This window comes from Molossus molossus, unplaced genomic scaffold (genome assembly GCF_014108415.1).
Source record: "Molossus molossus isolate mMolMol1 unplaced genomic scaffold, mMolMol1.p scaffold_m16_p_1, whole genome shotgun sequence".
NCBI lineage: Eukaryota > Metazoa > Chordata > Mammalia > Chiroptera > Molossidae > Molossus > Molossus molossus.
Window position 1 is genome coordinate 96,915,644 of NW_023425344.1, and position 23,467 is coordinate 96,939,110.

The following is a 23,467-nucleotide window of genomic DNA, read 5'->3' on the forward strand; positions in this document are numbered from 1 at the left end:
CCTGACCTAGAATCGAACAGGGACCTCAGCCACACCGGCCGGGCATATATTTGTCTTCTTTCCATACAAAAAACTGTAAACTTACTTCTGCTCCCCTGTAATTTCCGAAAGGACTACAGAACTATAAAAAATAAAATATACGAAAATATAAAACCCATTCTCAGTTAACAGTTTGATGTATATGACTCTTGACTTTTAGAAAAACATTAAATAAAATATATTTAGAAAATACTAAGTATTTTACTTTGCCAACAATATTCATAAAAATGAACAGTGAGTAATATTAAAAATGGTTAGCACACGCAAACCTATAAAGAAGTACCACTGTAAGAAGAAGGCTGCCAGAAGACAACACGACAGACGGGCTCATTTTCTAGCTTCCCTCAAATTTTATGAGCCACTGCTGGATGGGTCAGTGAATGAGGCTGTGAGGAATAGGGCAGAGTAGTGTGAACCAAGCACAGACACCTTTGAGGAACGTCAACGGGTTGGGGTGCTATAGGTTTTTCAATTTTGCTTCTAAACATGTTGGCCCACCTCCAGTTTCCAGGCTAGCAGAACACGTAATGTGAGAGAATGAATTGGTTAAACCATAGTAGGAGTAAACGCAGGAATTGAAGCATAACAAGATAAGCAGTAATCAGGCTGACTGGTGTACTCTTAGGTTCAGAATAAGAGCATGAGCCCTAGCTGGTTTGGCTCAGCGGTTAGAGCATCGGCCTGTGGTCCAGAGAGACCCGGGTTCGGGTCCCACTGAGGGCATGTGCCACGGTTGCGGTTTGGCCCCGGCCCTGGTTGGGTTGTGTGGGTGGCAGCCACTTGGTGTGTCTCTCACGTCGATGTTTCTCTCCCTCTCTTCCTCTCTCTCTTTCCTACTCTATCTGAACAAAAAATGGAAAAATGTCCTCAGGTGAGGATAAAAAACAAAGAAACAGTAAGAGCATGGTAAGAGCCCTCAGGTCGTCTTGGGTATGGGATGTTCCAGTCTGCCATCCCATTGCTGTCCTCTGCCTAGTGCATTGCTGTCCTGGGTTTTCTCTGCTTTCCTGAGAAAATGGGATAGCAATTGAAGTTTTTTAAGTAAGAAACTTGACTAAACACTTTTCATTATGATTGCACTGTTTTGACACTTAGCCAAAAAAGAGGGGTATAACTTGGACAAAAACTTCAAGTGTACCTTTCAAGACTCCCTACGGGTCTAAGCTGCACAGCATGGTATGCTCATAACTGTCCCAGATAACCTTTCAAGTGTCACCTTGCCCCAGTATTCTGTTTGTAATTTCTGTTGGTCATTGGTTCTTGTTTTTTTTTGGAGTGTGGAAGAAGGTGTTTTTTCTTCATTTACAGTTGACATTCAATATTATATTAGTTTCAGTTGTACAGCATAGTGGTTAGATGGTCATTTGTTCTTGAGTATTCAGTCTAGATATCACTTCCTCCAGGATGGACTACCTCTCAGTCTCCTCTGCTCCCCCAAATTGGACTGAATGTCCCTCCTATGTGCTCACCAATTATAACACTTAACACGTTTTGTCATTAATTGCTTGTCTTTGCTCAAGACTAAGCTCCTACAGAGAAGTGTTTTAACTACTGTATCTTCAGAGTTGAAGATTGCCAATGTGTGGAAGAAATTGATAAATGCTATACTGAACTGATGCCAACTTTTACATAGGAAAGGCAACATTTAATTGCAGACATAGCACTCATCCTATGTCAGACTCTAAGTATTTTGCAAGTATTCATTTAATCCTAACAACCCTATAACGTAAGTACTGTTTTATAATCTCCACTTTACGTATGACTGAACAAAGATTATGTAATTTGCTCAAGGTCACAGTTGGTAAGGCTGACCTGGGATTCTAACAGACAGTTCATTCTAGAATCTAGGATCTTAACCACTGCTCTATGTATATAAAACTGTCTTCCCTATGTGTGGTTGGTAAAGTAATCTAAATTGCTTTAGTTTGATTTCTCAAGAGCCTATGCTGGGTCTGTAGAAAGTAGTGGAAGAGAAATACAAAAATTGTAGTACTGCCATTTCCCCACATTGAGTATTGCTTTCCTTTCTATACTCAGATGCTATTTAAGAGTAGGAAAATTGAGCCCGGGCTGGTTTGGCTCAGCGGTTAGAGTGTTGGCCCGTGGACCCCCGAGTCCTGGGTTTGGTTCCAGCTAGGGGCACGTTATCTCGGTTGCGGTTTGTCCCCAAGCCCTGGTTGTGGTCGTGTGGGTGGCAACCACTCGATGTGTCTCTCTCACATTGATGTTTCTCCCTCTCTCTTGGTCCCTCTCTCCCTCCTGCTCTATCTGAAGATAAATGCAAAAATGGGTGAGGATTAAAAAAAAAAAAGTAGGAAAATTGAGCCCAAGCCAGTAGCTCAATTGGTTAGAACATCAGTCCCAGTAAGCCAAGGCTATTTATTGGTTTGATCCTGGGTTAGGGCACATACAATAAGCAACCAATGAATGCATAACTAAGTGGAACAACAAATAGATGTTTCTCTGCCCCTTCCTCTCCTCTAAAAATCAATTTTAAAAAAATTTTTTTAATAGGAAAATGGATAATGCATTCTTATCCAACAGCAATAACACAAACTTCCCTAATTTGAATTGCAAAACAAATGGCAGAAATGTATGTCACTTCCCTAGCTGGTGTGGCTCATTTGGAGTGTTGCCCTGTACACCAAAAGGTTGTGGGTCTGATTCCTGGGATCAGGACACATTGATCCCTGCTTGGGATGCATATGGGAGGCAACCAATTAATGTTTCTCCCCTGCCCCCCGCCAAAAAAAGAAGTATATGTCACCAATATGCTAAGAAAAAAGATAAAACTCAATTTTTAAAATGGGCAATGGATGAATAGTCCATTGTCTTACTGACCATTAGATTGTTAAAGATAGTAGGGGGAATCAATTTCCCCTATGCTGTTAGTGCAAGCTGATAATCTTTTTGAGAGCGATTTGGCAGTGTCTCCTAAATTTTAAAATGTGTATAGTTTGAGTCGATTCCACTCCTAATAGTCTAGTCTACAGGGTACTCATACAAGTGCAAAGACTTGTCCAAGGATGCTCATTCAAGATTATGATGTGACATTTCAGGGCAATGCAGGTAGAGACCTAAAAGCTGTCAGAGAAAAATGTCACAAAGTTTCAGAAACCAAAATGGCTTCAAGCCAAGGAGAGAGGAGAACTAAGGAAATTGATCATACTGGCACCTCCCCATCATGAATTTCCAGCTTCCAGTACTGTGAGAAAATAAATGTCTGTTGTTTAAGCCCCCCAGTCTGTGCCATTTTGTTATGGTTTCCAAGCAAACTAAATACACTTTAAGGAGACCACCAACCACTTGGCAATTTGACCACAATAGCCCCTTTAATTCTAGAAAGAACAGCCATTTGTCTTGATAGGAACAGGCACATATTCTGGATTTCTGGGTACAGATTTGCCTTTCCTGCTCACAGTGTTTGATGTTCTGGTGTCCTGTATCATGCTGTGTCAGAGCAAGGGAGCCATTTTACAATAAAGGAGGTTGGGAGTAGACATACTGATCACGGAAATTTGGTCATATCAGATATGCCACTCAAGCTGTCAGCTTGGCAGAGCAAGGGAACACCCTTTGAAGGCACAACTAAATCACTAGTTCATATGCAATGCCTTGTGAGGATGGGGCATAGTACCCCAGGATGCCAAATACACTTTAAGTCAGTGACTTGTCTGTGCTGCTGGGTTTCGAATTGGTAGACCACACACAGTGGAAGCTCGATTTTCTCCACTGGGAAACTTCTCTGCAACTCTGACTTCCCCAGGTTGACAGTTTTGATTCCCAAAAGTGGGAATGTTTTCACCAGGAGACACAGAAGAAGTCCCATTGAACTATTAGCTACAGTTGCAACCTGGGCACTTTGGCCAGGAGACAGCATGCAAAAAGAGGAGTCACTGGGCTGGCAGGAGTAATTGACCCTGATCATTGCTGTGGCGAGGAGAAATGTTTGGTACCCAAGTGGTCTAGTTGGACACCTCTTGATACCCTCTTGCCTAATGTTGATGCTCTGTAGACACGTTTAGCAGCCACAGTCTTAAAAGGGCATAAAAACTATGGGCTCAGACCTCCTCCAGACAAAGGTATGGGTTGTGCCACTAGGTAAGCCACTGAGACCAGTAGTGGTGCTGGCTGAAGGTGAGAGAAATCTAGAACAGTGGAGGAGGCAGGCAGTGAGGATCAGTGAAGGTGCTGCTCTGGCATTAAGGGCTGTTATTTGTCTTCTGTCCTTCCTCTTTAATTTTTCTCTAGGGAAAGAGTCTCCCACCCCCCAAATCCTAGAGAAGCTGTTCCTCAAAATTACACCAAGAAGTGGATCTAAGGGTACAAAAAGTGGACTGCAGCCACCGTGATTTGAATGTTTGTGTCCTGCCAAAGTCCACATGTCGGAATCTTTACTCCCAACATGATGATATCAGAAAGTGGAGCCTTCAGGAGGTGACTAGGTCATGAGGTTGTAGCCCTCTTGAATGGGATTAATGCTCTCTCATAAACCAGATCGCACAGAGCTCCCAAGCCCCTACTACGTTGTGAATATATGAGAACAGAAGTTGATCTCAGACTTCCAGCCTTCAGAACAGTGAGAAATAAATCTCTGTTAACAACTTACGCAGTATGAGGTATTTTGTCATGGCAGCCCAAATGGACTAAGACAGTAGTGAATATTGAAATGCACTGCCCGGATCCTCTCAGGACCAAAGAACTTCCACCTTCCTTGGAATTGCCTCTGTTGCAGAAAGCACCTTTGCCTAGGATTATACATCCTTTCCAGGGAAGCTCTCATGCAATGATTTATCAACATGGGAATATAAAGGTCCATCCACCTCGTTCCATCTCAGGGAAAATCAGAAAGGCCAACCAGCTTCAGATCTCCCTATGGGATTGGCTGACGCTCCTTGAAAGTCCATTGCAAGAAAAGAAAAGGAGCCCTGGCCGGTGTGGCTCAGAAGTTAAAGCGTCACAGCCCGTGCACTGAAGGGTGGTGGGTTTGATTCCTGATAAAGGGCACGTACCTGGGTTGCAGGTTCAATCCCCAACCCCACAGGCAACCAATTGAAGTCTCTCTCACACTGATGTTTCTCTCTGTCCCTCCTCCTCCCTCCTTCCCTTCTGCTTTCTCTAAAAATAAAAAATAAAAAAATAAATAAATAAATAAATCCTCAGGAGAGGATTAACACAAACACAAAAAGGGAAAAAATGTTTAAAAACAAGAAAAAAACAAAAACAACAACAAGGAAAACAAAACAAAAGTGTATTGCAAGCTCAGTTCCAGGAGCAGTCTTTAATAAATCTTCTACAGCCCTGGCCGGTTTGGCTCAGCGGTTAGAGCGTCGGCCTGCGGTCCTGAGAGACCCGGGTTCGGTTCCCGCTAAGGGCATGTACCTCGGTTGCAGTTTGTCCCCGGTTGTGCGGGTGGCAGCCACTCGATGTGTCCCTTTCACGTCGATGTTTCTCTCTCTCTCTCTGTTCCTCTCTCTCCCTCCCACTCTACCTGAACAAAAAATGGAAAAATGTCCTCGAGTGAGGATAAAAAAAATAAAAAATAAAAAATAAATCTTCTACAGGATGAATTTCATCTCAGAACTGGCTTCCTAGGGGACCGAACCTGTGATATATAATTATGTAGGGGAAGGGAATGTCCTTGAATATCCTTGTTTTGGAGAGATACATGCTGAAGTATTTCTGGGTTAAATGCTATAAAGTTTGCAAATATTTTCTGTTTTGGATGCATGTGTGTATGTGGATAGTAAACATGGCAAAATGTTACAAATAGGTGAATCTAGGTGAAGTGTATATCTGTTTATACTTTTCTGTTTCAGCTTTTCTGTAGGTTTGAAATTTTCCACAATACAATGTTGGGTTAAAGCACACACATGCAAATGAGGAGGGGTCCAATATAGAGAAAGGAAGCTCCAAAAGTATTGACGGAACAGCAAAAGAGTGGGATGTTATGAAATCCAAGGTACAAGAATTTCAAAATTAAGATACTGTTCAACATTATCAAATGGCTACAAAATGGTCAAATAAGACTAAAACCTAAGTGGACATAGATTTAGTATCCGAAAGGTCCCTGATAATATTGGGGTCAGAGGGGTCAATGGAGAAATTATTATAGGCACCCTGCCACCTAGCACCTTGCTCCTTCTCTACAGATGGTCATTTAGTCAAAGTATCATATATATTATGCTTGGGATTCTGGAATAATCCCTGTAGGGGGAATGTAAAGCCACTCAGAAATTCACAACTTATTGGGAGAGGCATATAAACTCAAATATTACATGCTTGTGATATGTATAAAAATAGAGTAATTGACAAACGATACAGAGGACAGAATAAAGGGAAAGAAAGAAGCTTGTAGGGGAAACACACACACACACACACACACACACACACAGGGGCATATTTAAGAAACAAAGTAAATGAACCATTACAACCTGGCTAAAACTGGCTTAACCACTGGATTCATTTGCTTGCAAATTAAAACTTTAAAAATGTTTTCCCAATATCTGAAAATCGAGGCATTTATCACAAAATCCCAATTTCTGGCAAATTGAAAAAACCTGGCAACACTCCACTGACGCTGGGAGAAGGGTCTAAAATAGGCAGAAGTTCCCCATACCCTATGCCAGCTCCATTGATTTAAGGTACCTGTTTGGCCTGTGTGGGCAGCTGAGTTCTCTTTTCCTTTGACACAGTAGTTGACACTAGCAAACTGTGGCCCACGGTCAAGCACCTGCTTTTGTTATAAAGTTTTATTGGAACGAGGAGGGCTGGGATTAGGATAAAGTGAGGCTGAAATTATTTTGGCATTGGTTTGGAGATATATATGTGTGTATATGTATATGTACACATACATATACATATATATGTACAAATATATATATATAATTGATCTTTTGATTAAATTTCTGGTGTCCCCATAAATTTTGCACTGAGGCCAGTGCCTATTCGCCTCACCCTAGTCCCCGCCCTACTTGTGAAGGGCTCGGAATGGCATACTGAACAGCTCGGGCTTGATTTACTGTATACAATGGTAAAAAGCTCAAGGTGTTTGTTGTTTGTTTGTTTTCTTTGAGCAGAAGCAAGACCAGATCAGATCCGCGTTTGGGGAGCACTTAGATTCCCACGCCCCAAATCCCGCCCCTTGACTCCGGGCCTCTCGGGTTCCCACTTCTAACACTCGCTTTTGCATTTTATTTCATCCCTGATTCCTCTTTTGCCCCTAAACCACTGACGGTGCCCCCTCCCTTCCTCTCCAAGTAAGCCCCCACCCCCACCCGGAAGGCCCAAGCACCTGCCTCTTCGGCTGCATCCTCCACCTGCGCTCTGCATCGACGTTTCCTGCATCTTTCCAGCCTTGAGAGTCGATACTGACACCATCGCTCAGCTCCAACGGGGCGGAGCTTCCTCATCGATGCGTTTAGCATTCGGCTAGTGCTGCCTCGCCCCGGCGACCGTCCAGCGGGAGGCGGAGCGAGTCCAAAATGGCGGCTCTCAGGCTGGCGCGCTCCGTGCTGTTGAGGCTTTGAGGTGGTCGCCAGGGGTCGGAGGGGACGATTTCCCCGCCGCAGGGGCCCTAGAGGATGAATCGGGGGCTCTGCTAAGGTTAGGCGGTGGGGGTGGAGAGACGTGGCAGTGAGTGCTGCGGTGGAGTCCACGGAGCGGGATGTGCGAGAGTTACTCCAGGTCGTTGTTGAGGGTCTCGGTGGCGCAGATCTGCCAGGCGCTGGGCTGGGACTCGGTGCAACTCAGCGCCTGCCACCTCCTCACGGACGTACTGCAGCGCTATCTGCAGCAGTTGGGACGGGGCTGCCATCGGTACTCTGAGCTCTGTGAGTACCGGGCTGGGTGCGGGAGGGCTGCCTCTGGACAGTCACGAGTGACACCTCGGGTCTCCCCATCGCTCTCTCAGCCTCTCCGAGGTGTGCGTCCTTCCCCTCTACCCCAAGATTGAGTATCTTCTTGGCCCCTGACGCCCCTCCGCTTCCACTGTCCCTGGAAACTCCAGTCATCCTTTTGGTGCCTCTTCCTTGTCCGCTAACTTCCCGCCTCCAGTCGGGAGCCCTGGGTCGGCTCCCAGCTCCACACCCTCTCACTCTTCTCCGATCGGAAATGTGCTCTCATGAGAACCGTGGTCTCGTGTTTTGCTGCGTGTAGAACCATGTCCAGAACGCCTTACAGTCTCTTTTACTTTGGTTCTTTTCCTGCCTTGCCCGCAAACTACTACAACTAGTTGTCACAGGCGCTCCGTCTACCGGCCGTTTCTTACAAGGCTAGCCATTCTTCAGCTCGTAACAGACTCGTTGACAGCTCTGCTCCGTTAGGGAACTGCCTCTCCCTTCTGTGTCTGTCCATTTCACAGACAGCGTCTCTGCTCGCTCGTTTCCAAGGCCAACTTTGTTTCACTTAGATGAGCTTTCACTGAAATTAACAGGCACCCATTGATTTCCTCCTTTATATTTTTGCCAGTGCTTATCAAAGTGTGATAGAAGGATTACAGGCCCTTTACAAGGTTCCCCAGGTAATCTGAGATACAGTACTTTTGGTTTTTAAGTGAACACCTGGTAGTCTCTGTAGCTGGAGGTATTTAATAATTTGGAATATTTGATAGAAGTTGCACGTCATCTTATTGATGGGATGCTTGTGTTTGGAGGGAGAACTACCCCTTATTTAAATTTGAGATCATTATTTTTAAGAAGGTGAACTGGAAAACTGGGTGAAGTGTTTCATAGGAAATTTTGTTCGGTTAAAGTGATTCCTAGACTGAAAAATTGAGACCCATGCATACACTTTGCTTCTTAGGTCCCAATTTCCATTTCAGCTTCCATAGTGCTACCAAAATAATTCATAACACAAATCTGGTCGTGTCATTCTTAAAAATATGTTAGTTGTTTACAGGCTGAAAACCTAAACTCTTAAACAACAGACAGTCCCTTTTGTGAGGTAGCATTTTTCTTACCTTCTGCCCTCCCGCCATCCTAATCTGCAATCATGCTGAGCTACCTGCCTTTTCTGAAGCATTTTAAGCAATCCATTCCTATGTGCATGCTGTTTCTTAGGGTGTCTTTCACCCACTGGCCCACCAGTAGTACTACTTATATTTTGAGACTCACTTATCACTTGCTTTAGGAAACGCATGTTATCTGCTCTCATAAATCTATGCATGATATGTTATTTAACACCTTGATTTGTAATCATATGTGTGTATCTCTCACCTCACCTTCTCCTATCTACTCTCCAGGAGACAGATTGGTTATATTTGTATTCTATAACATAGCATGATGAGTTCTGTAACTCATCAACTATTTCTTGAATAAATGAATGAACTGATAATCCACTACCATAATAGCTATGTAATCACTTCCCTTTTTGAGTTTTAAAAGTGTGTGTGTGTTTTTTAATGTTTGATTTCACTGATATTTCTGATCTAAATTTGAAGCTACCCAGTAACTCTCACTTATTGTTATCTTAAAAGTTCACCGCCAGCACACTATAGTACTTCTTGGCTTTTGCTTCTTTTCCTTCCCACTCCTCCTCTTTCATGGTCCTTGAGAATACTGTTATGGTTATGATATTCCAGATTATATTTTTGCAACCAAATTCACTGAATAAAGACAGATGGACTATACCTTTAGGTAATCTGAATATCCCCTGAATATATAGTTACCTTTTCTGCCTTATACACTAAAACAATGTGTGCTGGCATTCCAGGTAACCAGGTATTCCAAAGTTATTAAGTGATTATTGTTATGAATTAATTTGAACCTCTTTCCTAATAACCCAATTTCTGTAGTTGATTTTCTTGCTTTTAGTGAGAATGCATTTATCAGGTTCATTACAGTCATCCCTCGTTTATCGTGGTTAATCCGTTCTAGATTCTAGCCTTTGCACCTGGCGTTGAAGGCCTACAGTCCATGCATACAGTAATGTAAATTTTAATTGTAATATAGGGGTGTATAATTGACTCAGACCGAGTGCATGCTGTATCATTTTCACTGTCTTGATCAACTTTTTTTTATCCTGACCGGAGGACATTTTTTAGCTTTTTGTTCAGATAGAGTGGGAGGGAGGGAGGGAGAGAGAGAGAGAGAGAGAGAGAGAAACATCGACGTGAAAGGGACACATCGAGTGGTTGCCACCCGCATGACCCAAACTGCAACTGAGGTACATGCCCTTAACGGGAACCGAACCCAGGTCTCTCTGGACCACAGGCTGACGCTCTAACTGCTGAGCCAAACCGGCCAGGGCTTGATCAACTTTTTAATGAATATATTTGAAAACACCACGATAGAGTGAAGCCGCGAAAGTCGAAAAGCACGAAGTGGCTAGGGATGACTGTATTCTCCACTGTGATTTGGTGACTTTTTAAAATGCCAATTCTTGGTATACTTATAGTTATAGACTTTTTTAGATTCTTTTTTTCTTTACTATCCTTATTTTAACTTTGAATTCTGTACCTCAGATTAGTACTATTCAATCTTTTAAAATATGTTGGTTTTTTTTTAAAGAGAGAAATAGAAATAGAAACATCAATTAGAGAGAAACATCTACTGGCTGCCTCCTGCACGCCCCCTACTGGGAATCAAGCCAGAAACCCAGGCATGTGCTCTGACCAGGAATCCTACCTCCACCTCTTGGTGCATGGGATGATGCTCAACCAACCGAGCCACACCGGCCGGGCTACTACAACACACTCTTATATTCTATTCCTTTAAATCTTTTTTGTCTTTTTGACAAACATTTATTGAGCACCACTTAAGAACTAAGCATGGGGCTAGGTTTTGGAGACATTAAATTACTTAGGCACAGTCCCTGCCCTGCCATAGATTTGTACGTGGGTGTCAGTATCAACAACAACAAAGTAATGGTGTTCTTTTTTTATAAAGTGCTCTCCAGTTAAAGCAAGCATCAGAAGTTACTATTAATTCAGAAAATAATGCATTTTAAAATTTTCCTAAGGCAATATTTTGTCAAAGTACTCAGGGGCAGATGTTTCTATATATGTCATATTATGTATAAAATATGTGTGCGTGAGCTGAAAGCAGGTGCTAAATATTTCAGAATGACTCAACACTAGTACTATAATTTAATACTTGCATGCTGTAGGCAGTAAATGCAAAAGGAATAAGGTAAAGGAGGGGTGGTTGTGGGCTATGGGTTCTGGGGCAGGATTACTTCACAGAAAAGGTGACATTTGAGTCGAACTATGCACTATGGTTGTATATAGGAGAAGAGCATGCTAGGTTAGAGAAAAGCATACACTAAGATACCCAAGTAGAATGAAATGTTATAAAAGTACCAGTGAGGTAGCCAGTTGGAGGGTTTTAGAGGAAAATATTAAACAGAGTGAAATTAGGTTAGAAAGGGACTTAAAAGACAGAGAAATTAATATGTGATAGAAATCATTGTATACTCCTAAGAAGAAGAACAGTGTATGAAAGTATATATAAAGAGTATTGTGTCAGTCAAGTGCAAGAGAGACTCAAGTTGGGAGAACTTGAAACCATACTGAGAGAGCAATTTAGGAATAGACAGAAAAAATTCTGAAATCCAGGGCCTAAAGGGAGTGAGAGTGGGGCATGGGAAGTACCAAAAGGTCTTAGGTTGAAATTGCAAAGCATATGGAGGAATTCAAGATTATTGTCTATTTTTAGAGTGAGAGAATAATAATGCTGTTAATAGGAATAGGAGAGTTGAAATGCATATCTACACCACTAAGAGGAAGAATGAGTATTAATTTTATTTATTATACATCATAGAAGTAACCCATACTTGTAGAAAAACTCAGACTACAGAAGTGTTTGAAAATAGAGTGAAAGTGTCCTGCTTCAGCTCTTCCCTTCCCCTGTATTGCAGTTTTCACCTCCTTAAACTAACAGTTGGATATATATCCTTCCAGAGCATTCCTATGTGTGTGTGAGCAGGCATGTGTCTAATTTTTACAAACTTTAAATTATTCTTTTTCATTTTACAGCATGATTTAATTTCAGACCTATAAGCTTGAAGTGATCATAGGAGATTTCAGTAAAAAATCTCTTAGGCTATTGGAACTCAGGAACTGAAATTTTCATAGAAGTTTTAAAAGATGTAGAGACTTTAAGTTCTGCTAAGGGTAAGCATAGGAGAAACTTTTTTTTCTAAAGAGTATCTCACTATATCTAACTTATATGTAAATTACCTTTATGATCTAAGTTCCTTCTCTAAATTTCCTTGGATTTAAAAAATTGATTCAGTAGTATAATTCATTCAGCAAGTATTTATTGAATGCTAACTATTTGCCAGTTATTGCCTTAGGTTCCAGAGATGCATCATTGAACAATAGAGAAAACGTAATGGCCATTTACTTAGCACAGCATTCTAGTTATTTGATAAAAATAATAATAGTAATATTTATTGGGTATTTACTTTGTATCAGCACTGTTCCAGATGCTGTTGACCGCCCCTAAACTTCTTTTGATATTTGTTCTGTACCAGCTGATTGTTAGTATGAACTGTCTGTGGTGTTCTGATTGGTTGTCACATTGTATTTATTTATTTTTTTACACCTGAAACCTATATATTTATTAACCAGTCACCCCAAAACATTTAACAAAAAATAAAAATAAAATAAAATCCAGAAAAAGAAAGGATACAGAAACAGCCCCACAACTGTGCCAGATAGTAGAATGACCAGACCCTGTCTCTAGAAACATGCATACTCTATTTATAGAAAGGAAAGACAAACTTGAAAAGATCTGCAAAGAAGAAGAAATTTTTTTTTTTTAGGAACCATTCAAGTTTTATTTTTTATTTTTATTTTTATATTAATTTTTTTTGTTACAAATGTTTCTCCTTTTTCCCCCATTGACACCCTCCTCTTAATTCCCCACCCCCACCCTCACCCCACCAGCTGTCACATTGTATTTAAAATTGACTTTAAGAATCAGCTCTGTAGCCCTGGCGGTTGTGGCTCAGTTGGTTGGGCATCATCCATTCACCAAAGGGTTGCTGTTCGATTCCCGGTTTGCCTGGGTTGCAGGCTCAATTCCGGGTCAGGGTTGTGCAGGAGGCAGCTGATCAGTGTTCTGCTCTCACATTGATCTTTCTCTTTCTCTATCCTTCTCCCTTCCTCTCTCTCTAAAAAAATCAATTAAAATATTTTTTTAAAAATCACTTTCTAATGTTTAAACATAGTATGTTCTATTTCAAATTTATTAAATTCTTTCCAACAACTGGGTCTTGAATATGTAATATACTTGATTCTGGTACATATTTAGTTAATATTTTTTCTTATTATGTTTAAAAATATTCATGGGATTTTTCTTAAAATAATTTGCTTTGCTTTTGACTTTTTCAGATGGCCGAACAGACCCAATTTTGGATGATGTTGGTGAAGCTTTCCAACTTATGGGGGTTAGTCTTAATGAACTAGAAGACTATATTCACAATATTGAACCTGTCACTTTCCCACATCAAATTCCTTCATTTCCTGTTAGCAAGAACAATGTACTCCAGTTTCCTCAACCTGGAAGTAAAGATGCAGAGGAAAGAAAAGAGTACATTCCTGATTACATGCCACCCATTGTGTCTTCTCAAGAAGGTTTGTGATGTTTTTGTTTGTTTCTTACTCTTATATACACATGTAACTATTTTAATGGGGTTTTAATCTTCTTAGTTTTCTTACCTGAATTATATAAAAGGCTGTGCTAACATAAATTCTAGAAATGTAATAAAACTATTTTAATATTATTTACAAATTATTCTAATCTTTAAGTCAACAGACTTGCAGCTGGCATCACCAGGCAGAGTCATGGTATAATCAAGGTTATGTCTGATGAGGCATTTATTTCTTTTGTAAATTTTAAGAAGGGGAGAATAGAACATGACCACAGAAAAGCCTTTTGATAGGTGTATTATATGAGAATGGGATGTTTAAGTAAGTTAGAAAATCTTTGAAGCAGAAAAATTGGGGTGCTCTTTTCGTCCCCAATTATTAATGTGAGTTAGATGTTCTTGGAAACAGTGAATGAACATTCACTAATATTTTACAGATCTATCTTCATTTTTTTTAAATTGTTGACAGTATTACAGATGTCCTTGATTTTTACCCTTGATACCTCCCTCCACCCAACCCCTGTCCCACCCCAGACCTTCCCCATACTGTCTGTGTCCTTGAGTTATGCATATATGCATATATGTTCTTTGGTTAATGTCTTCCTGTCCCACCCCTACCCCCCACTGAGATCTGTTATTCTGTTCTATGCAACCATGTCTCTGGGTCTTTTTTGCTCGTTAGTTTATTTTGTTCATTAGAGTCCACAAATAAGTGCTGTCACATGATATTTGTCTTCCTATAACTGGCTTACTTTGCTTCCATAAGAGTCTCCAGATCCCTCCATGCTCTCACAAAGGTTAAGACCTCCTTTTTTACTGCCACATAGTATTCCATTGTGTAAATGTACCACACCTTTTTTATCTACTCATCTACTGGTGGGCACTTGGGCTGTTTCCAGATCCTCACTATTGTAAATAATGCTGCTATGAACATAGGGGTGCATATAGTCTTCTTTTGTTAATTTAATTTAATTTTTTTTTTTTTTTTTTTTTGCATATAGTCTTCTGATTGGTGTTTTGGGATTCTTAGGATATATTCCTAGAAGTAGGATCACTGGGTTAAATGGCAGTTCCATTTTGAATTTTTTGAGGAACCTCCATATTGTTTTCCACAATGGCTGCACCAGTCTGCATTCTCACCAGCAGTGTACTGGGGTTCCCTTTTCTCCACATCCTCGCTAGCACTTGTTGTTTATTGATTTACTGATGGTAGCGATTATGGCAGGTATGAGGTTATACCTCATTATACTTTTAATTTGCATTTTTCTGATGATTAATGATGTTAAGCATTTTTTCATGTGACTATTGGTCATCCGTATGTCTTAAAGAAGTGTCTATTCAGGTCCTTTGCCCATTTTTAAGTTGGATTGTTTGTCTTCCTGGTATTGAGTTGTATGAGTTCTTTATCAGATGTATCATTGGTGAATATGTTTTCCCAAATAGTAGGTTCCTTTTTTATTTTGTTAATGGTTTCTTTTGCTGTGCAGAAGCTTTTTAGTTGGATGCAGTCTCATTTGTTTGTTTTTCCTTTGTTTTCTTTGCCCTAAGAGATGTATTGGTGAAATACTGCTACATGAGATGTCTCAGATTTTACTACCTGTGTTTTCTTATAGGATTTTTATGGTTTTGTGACTTACATTTAAGTCTTTTATCCATTTTGAGTTTATTCTTATGTAAGTTGGTGGTCTGGTTTCATTTTTTTTTTTTTTTTATGTACCTGTCCAGTTTTCCCAACACCATTTATTAAAAAGACTATCTTTACTCCATTGTATGCTCTTACCTCCTTTGTCAAAAATTAATTGACCATATTGGTGTGAGTCAATTTCTAGGTTCTCTGTTCTGTTCAATTGATCTATATGCCTGTTCTTGTGCCAGTTCCAGGCTGTTTTGATTACAGTGGCTTTGTAGTATAACCTGGTATCTGGTATTGTGATCCCTCGAACTTTGTTCTTCTTTCTCAAGATTGCTGTGGCTATTTGGGGTCTTTTTTTGGTTCCATATAAATTTTTGGAGTATTTGTTCTAGATCCGTGAAGTATGCTATTGGTATTTTAATAGGCATTGTATTGAATCTGTAGATTGCTTTGGGTAGAGTGGACATTTTAATGATGTTAATTCTTCCAATCAGTGAACACAGTATATGCTTTCACTTGTTTGTATCTTCCTTTATTTTCTTTTTCAGTGTCCTATAGCTTTTTTATCTCCATTTTTTTTTTAATCATCATTTGAGGGTATTTTTGCATTGCTTTTTAGATAGAGTGGGAGGAAAGGAGAGAGAGAGAGAGAGAGAGAACGAATGAACCATCGATGTGAGAGAAACACATGGATTGGTTGCCTCCTGCATGACCCTGACCGGGGCTGGGGATCGAACTTGCAACCAAGGTATGTGCCCTTGTTCAGGAACTGAACCTGCGACTCTTTATTCCTCTGGCTGACACTCTAACTGCCAAGCCAAACCAGCCAGAGTTCTTATCTCCATTTGTTAATGATAAGTGGAAATGTTTATTGTTTGGTTATATAGAATTTTTTATTGGAAAATAATTGCCAATCAGGCACAGTAGTCAATCATTGCAGAGTTCCTTTATTCCTGCATGATTTTACATTTTCGTCATTTAGGTTTACTAAGAGTCTAAAGAGATAAGTAATTTGTGATCTCTAATGCAGGTATAAAATGTTTTTTAAAAAACAATAGGAAAGTTACAATTCATTTTTTTTTTTAATTCTAAAACTATAGATGTATTTCAGAAAAATGCAAATGATGGCATAAATAACTTTTATTTGTGATTTTTATTAGAGTAAAATATACATAACATAAAATTAACTATTTTTAGATATATAATTTAGTGGCATTATTCACATTGTTGTAATACATCTCTGAACTTTTTTATCTTCTCCAATTCTGTAACTGTTAAATAGTAACTACTTATTCCCTTCATCCAGCCTCTCTGTAACTGCCTAAAATTCTGAGTCTTCCCCACCTTTGAATTTATTTGTATTTGTAGCCTTGATTGCCCTTGAGAAAATCTTACTATTTATAACCCCCTATATAAAGTCATTCTCTTTTAACTCCTTATTCCCTAATGTCATTGCTTTTTATCTTAGAGACTTATATTTGTTATGACTTCTCCAAACATATATTTATTTACTTTAAAAACGTAACAGAGCCCTGGGCGGTTTGGCTCAGAGGTTAGAATGTCAGCCTGTGGTCCAGAGAGACCTGGGTTCGGTTCCTGCTAAGGGCACGTACCTCGGTTACAGTTTGTCCCTGGCCCTGGTTGGGTCGTGCAGGAGGCAGCCACTCGTTGTGTCCCTTTCACGTCGATGTTTCTCTCTCTCTCTTCTCTCCTTCACACTCTATCTGAACAAAAAATGGAAAAATGTCCTCGGGTGAGGATTAAAAAAAAAAAAAAACGCAACAGATACATTTTAATATCAACATCATCAAAGGAAGGTTTCTTGGGCAGAGGCCTGATTGAAAAGAACTCCCGTTTTCTCTTACAGACAGACCATGAATGTCAAGTAGGCCTGGAATTTTCTTCTTTACTGTTGTTATTAAATATGATTTATTAAGCTTCCTAGACATCTTTATGTAGGTCATGCTAAGTATTAATCCATGATATGTCCTCTTCTACTTTAAGAATAATCTTTGTGTGGCTCTGAAATTTTTAGCTGAAAGGTACACAAAATTTGGATTTGTGCTAAGAGAACATGAATGGTAAGCAAATGCTGGGAGAAAACTTAAGGCATCTTGTAGGAGGAAACTAAAGGAAAGACACTAATAGGTGAATAACTGGCACATCAGTGATTCTCAGAGTGATAGGTGATTATGAGTTTTCTCTCAGTGAATTAGACAGTGGTCAAGTTTTTCTTTTTCTTTTTTTTGTTCTTGTTACTCCTCATCCGAGGATATTTTTCCATTGATTTACAGACAGAGTGGAAGGGACAGAGGGAGAAAGAGCAAGAGAGAAATATCAGTGTCAGAGAAACACATTGATCAGCTGCCTCCTGCATGACCCCAACGAGGGCTGGGCCTTGAACCCACAACCCAGGTACACACCCTAGACCAGGAATCAAACCCGAGACCCTCTGGTCTGAGGGTCGATGTTCCAATTACTGAGTCAAATTGGCCAGGGCAATAGTGGGAAAGTTTAGTGACCAGACTTATGTGCATTATCAAATGGCATGTGATTGAGCTAGAACTATATCTTCTCCATTTAAAAAATGTCAACCCATTTTCTCTCTGCCTTTTGAAGCTTTCTACATCTAACTGTTTTGTAATTTGTTTATCTTTCTTTCTCATATTATACCTCATATTTAATAGTTAAACTGTTTGATTTTTTTTTCTGGTCTTTTCAATAATTTGAACTCAGATGGACATTTGATTAATCTTAATCCTTGATTTGTGCATAGGCTTATGTTTGGTCCATACATAAGCTTCATTTATTTATTTAGAGAGTTATTTAATTATTGTTTTATAAACTCTAACAAGCTTACTATCCAAAGCCAAGGCTAGGACTTTGATGGTAATCTCCATTTATCCATTTGGTCCTTCTTGTTTTATTTATTTATTAAAAAATTTTTTTTATGCTTTATTGATTGGAAAGTGAGGAATGGAGAGGGAGAGAGAGATAGAAACATCGATGAGAGAGAACATCAATTGACCACCTCCTGCATGCCCCCATCTGGGAACCTGGCCCACAACCTGAGCGTGTGCCCTGACTGGGAATCGAACCAGTGACCCCTTGGTGTATGGGTCGATGCTCAACCACTGAGCCACACCAGCCAGGCTTGTTATATTTTTGTAGCATTCAAATAATACACAATAAAATTCTCTCAAAGTGATATGGTTATCATGATTAAATACTGCTGAGGAAGTGTAACTAAGATATCATATGTATATGCGGAAGTGAAGGAGTATGAAAAACAAGTTAGTGATTTTTGATACTGAATGCTGTCTGAAATTACTACAGTAAAATCTTGAGTTTCTCTTCTGGAATATTTGAAGCAAAGAAGAATCTTATTTCTTTTGACTTTGTGCAATATAAATTATAAGCATTTAAAAAGGAAAATAGTGTAAATTTGAACACTGTTCTTTTCAGATAGCACTTATGGATTCTTTAAGGTGTAGAAATTTGCTGATTCGCATTTGATACCTAAGGATACAGTAAATGATAGGCAGTACAATACGATGCTTATCAAAACCTTTTCCCCGTTTTGGGAAAAGGATATAAACTATAATCATGTGGTTACCACTTTTTAAACACAACCACACAAGTCAACTAAATAAATTATTACAATTTGAAATTTATTTTTTCATGCATATAGCATGTTAGAAAGTTCCTAGTCTTCTGTTAGTGGTGTGAAGTGTGGTACAGACGTGAACAACTTTGCCAAACACCTGTTTGCCAAATTCTTTATTTTCTCTTATTTCTTCAAGAGCCACATGTGAAATGCCTGACTTTGGTCATAAAATATTATTAACACAGTACTCTCATGGGACTACTATCTTATTTATCAATCCTTCAACTTGGTTCATGTCAAAAAAGCATTTGAATGTCTTCCCTGCAATGGTGAGTGTATAAGAATAGAAGGACTTAACCACAGATAGAAGAAAAAAAAAGGAAAAAAAAAACAAAAACAGAATAGAAGGACTGAAGGGGCAGCAGACTATATAGCAGAAAAAGCTTGGGCTTCATGGAGCCATTCAGACAGGACTCAACCAATTATTGAGTTTATCGTCTTATCAAGTTGCTTTACCTTTCTGAACCTTATATTTATCGTCTGTAAAATATATATATAATAAAAAATAATTTTTAAGTTAAAAACAACAACAAGCTCAGATAGATACAGAAAACAGATTTGTGGTTGCCAGAGGTAGGGGGGTAGGAGAAATGGGTGAAGAGGATCAAACAATACAAACTTTTCAGTTACAAAAAATGTCATGGGATATAACAACATGGTGACTATAGTTAATAAAACTATTGCGTATGTGAAAGTTGCCAAGTCTATATCCCTGAGCCTTTAGTTTCTTTACACCCCCCTCTTTTTTACTTTACTTGTCTTTTAGTTACTTTTAGTCTATAGCTCCCCACCCACCAACCCTGCCTCTTCCAAATCCCTTTCTTTTTCTTCCAGTATATTTGTTGAAGAATCTGCATGGTGTGACTCACAGGATTGCCACAGTCTGGATTTTGCTGAGTCTGTACTCATAGTACAGTTAAATGTATTTCTTGCAAATTGGCAGCGAGAATCTGAGGCTGGATCAGACTCTGGTTTAATACCTTTGGCAAGATATATGTGGTGTTATGTTTCTTCACCAGGAAGCTAATGTCTGGTTTTCACTTTTTTTAGTATTAGCAGCATTGATGCTCAATGCCTAGGTCTATTAATTCATTACAAGTTGCAAGGTAGTGATATTCCATTATTTTATATATTTCATTCTCTAGTTGGAATAATTTTATAAGGAAATCCTTTCCCTCATCTATTATTGAGTTAGTGATATAATACATAAAGGGAAAGGAAGAGAAATGCTTGATTTTTTTATTTTATATACCTAGTTTTTAAAATAATGAGTTGGTTCTTGGTCATCCATAGGTGACTAATTAATTATACCCTATTGCAACTCAGATTGTCCAATCTTTGGCCAGCTTCTTCAGTCTGGATTCTGAGTCTTTTTGACATGATGCTGGTAGTTTTTGATAGAGCCTTTGCTATCTGGTGTATTAAATTGTTCTAGGCTCATTTTGTATAGTCTTGTCCTGCACTTGGAATCAATCTTTTACCAAGAAACCCTGCCTTCTTGGGAAATGGCACTTCAAGTCCACATTCTGGACATAACTGGGTCAGCATTGTTTCTAAGCCATAGTAATTAAATATTTATACTTAAAAACGTAAATATAGATGTGTGTGGATAGATAGATAACAGATAAAGTAACTCATGAATTTATACAGATATTTCCAATTCAAATTCAGGACCATTTGGCTTTTATGTTACATCAGTAAATAATTTTGTTTATAACAATAGTTCTGATTCCCAGGGATAAAAAAGGCGATAGAATATTCTATAATTCCTCATTTGCCATATCCTAGATTATATATGCACTATTAATACTATATTATTCATGATTACTGAAAAAGGTAAAAAATATGTTTGCTTATGTTAACCTATTCACTCCATATTTTATAATTGTACCATGTGCTCATTGTTAGATCATATAGCTACTTTCTTGAGTTCTGTCACCTCATTTCTGAGTTTTTCTGATTTTGACTTATGTTCTTTCATGTCTTTTAGGCCATTTTAAAATAAGTGTTACAGTTTTTATCTGTTTTTTGACTATGTTTTTCATGTGCTTTCATTGTCTATAGGGATGTTATTTTGGTATTTAATCTTTTTCCTTTAGAAATTTTATATATGAGTATAGTTTTTCTGAACATCTAGAAGGAAGATCAGGGTAGTTTTTTTTAACTTTACAGTGCTCCCTCTTGTGTTTTTGTATATTGTTAAAAAATAAGGTAGCTTTCTGAGATTTTCTGTTTTCTTCACCAGTGTTATCTGAGTCTTCTCTTTCCTTAATGCTAGTTTTTCTTTTTGCTTTTTGCTCAATTGTGATTCTAAGCTTCCTCTCAGTGAACTCTGTCTGGAAAAAGTAGCAAAGGGTTGGGTTTGAAAGCTCAGGGGCTTGAGTCTTCCCTCCCCTGTAGATCTCACCCCAACCCCTGTAGCCAAACCGTTCTTAGCCTCAGCCAGTCTTCTCACATGACCTGCCAGACTTTCTGTGAATACCTGTTGGCTTTTTGAGGTTCTCTTCTTTCAGGCCAATCTCCCCATTGCTTCTCACCACTTGCCCCTGTATAGATGGGTAATACTTGGGTCTCGTGGTTTGTGGTAGTTGATCATCTTGTATTTCTGCAAGGATGCATATACTTTGTCACGTTACTATGTTAATTGCTCTATTTTTATACTACAGTTTGGGGAGATCCAAAAACTACATTGTTACACCTGCCATGCTCTTCCGGAATTCCCTTTATTGCATCTTCTTACATTGATCACTGTTGGGTATTCCTTGAAACTACTTTTCTTCAGTGATGTCATACTCTCTTATATGACTAATTCATTTTCTGTGCCTTTCATGTGCTCATCTTCCATAGCTCTTCTACCTTTAAAATGTTAGTGCTCTCAAAATACCCTTGACCTTCTGTTTTTCTCACTGTACTCAGTTTCAGTGTGTGATCTTCTATACTCATGCTTTCAACTATCATTTGTATGCTGACGACTCCCCAAACTGTATCTCCATACCACACCTTTCAGACTCTATATCCAGTTGTCAGTGGGCTGTTCCGATATTTCCCATAGGCACATCAAATTGGTATGTCAAAGGCTACACACGCTATCTTACCCTTAATACACCTGTGTTATCTCTTTTAGTTGATGACACCATCTAATACCCAGTCACTCAGACTAGAATGTGAGAGGTATCTTTTACCCCCTTCCTCATTCTACTTCTTCATTCCCAATAACCAGTTCTCCTAATTTTGTTTCCTAAAAATTTGTAAAATACTCCCCCATCATTCCCTTTATTTAAAATTTTATCTCTTTTCTGAACTATTCTTGTCTTCCGTGATAAACTGTTAAACAAGAAACAAGTATATTCCACAATATAAAATACTTTATTAGCCTTCTATATTTACAATTACAGTGTGCAACCCTTTTTTCTCAAGGAAAACCAAAGATGTCTATAGAGAACAATTTCTTTTTTTTATTCAAAATAAAAATTGCTTTATTCATTCTAGAGAAAATAATTCTTACAACTGAGATTACTTAATGAATAGAATAGTGTTAATGAGGAAATTTGCACTGTTAAATTATCACTAAAATATTAATATTGTTTTTATTTGAAAATAGGAATATAAAAGCAGCTTTCAGATAATTTGTCCTTGATATCACATGGCATTTTCATAAGCACTATCGCATTTAATCTTGAAAGAACCCCTAAAGGCAGGTACTGTTATCATTCCCACTTTACAGAAGGAGTAGTGTAAGTTTTTATTTTAAAAGGGTGAATTAATTTCCCTTGTATTACATTGTGAATTGGGAGCTGAGCTGGATTAGGATAGTTGATTTCATTCAACTAGTGCTGCATGTAGGGTCCCCACTCTGTGTTGAGTTCTATACAAGGAACCGGAATTAAAGGTAGAGGCATGAATAAAATTTCCCTCCCTCCTCTCTTTAGGCCTTTCTTTCTGTGGTTGTTGGAAATCTCTGCTTGGGCAGGATATTCCTAAGTGGAATAGTACCATCATCATGCCAGGCTTCTTAATGGACAGGCTTGCAGAATGTCCCTGGGCCCCAAATTTTAACCTTATACCTAGCCACTCCCATGACCCTCTCAGATACTTTCCTCTCTTGACCTTGCAGGGCTGGAGTGCAAGGGTCTGGGAAAAGTGTTCTGTGTACCCAAGGTAGTTATCTGGAGTCATTGTGTTGTTTGTTTTTCTTCTGAGCCTAAAGGTTGTATCTGAAATGAAATCAAGGGTTGATTTGTGGTGACTGGCCTATGATGTTCAGTACAAATTTCTTTGTGTAAACCTATAGGGCCCTCCATGGTGAGACTTCTGCCTACATTTACATATTAATTTTCTGCCCCTCATTGCTTCAGGCTTTAGTCTCCAGAATCATTGACTTGCTAATGTGTCCCCAAAGGAACTATGCCCTCTACATCTTTACTCAGGCTGATTTGGAATTCCCCTCATTTTGGCACCCATATGATAAATAGGGTGGGGCAAAAGTAGGTTTACAGTTGTTCATATGGAAAATAATACAATAATTAATAAATAAT

General features: G+C 39.0%; 1 protein-coding gene across 1 annotated transcript in view; it reads left to right on the plus strand.

Moving 5' to 3' along the window:
- The first annotated feature begins 7,687 nt into the window (after nt 1–7,687).
- Nucleotides 7,688–23,467, plus strand: part of TAF3 (TATA-box binding protein associated factor 3) — a 174,553-nt gene continuing 158,773 nt past the window's right edge. Inside the window, exons 1-2 of the mRNA XM_036268783.1 lie at nt 7,688–7,871; nt 13,376–13,618. Of these exons, the coding sequence (XP_036124676.1) occupies nt 7,706–7,871; nt 13,376–13,618 (409 nt within the window). The 5' untranslated portion in view covers nt 7,688–7,705. The remainder of the gene's footprint in view (nt 7,872–13,375; nt 13,619–23,467) is intronic.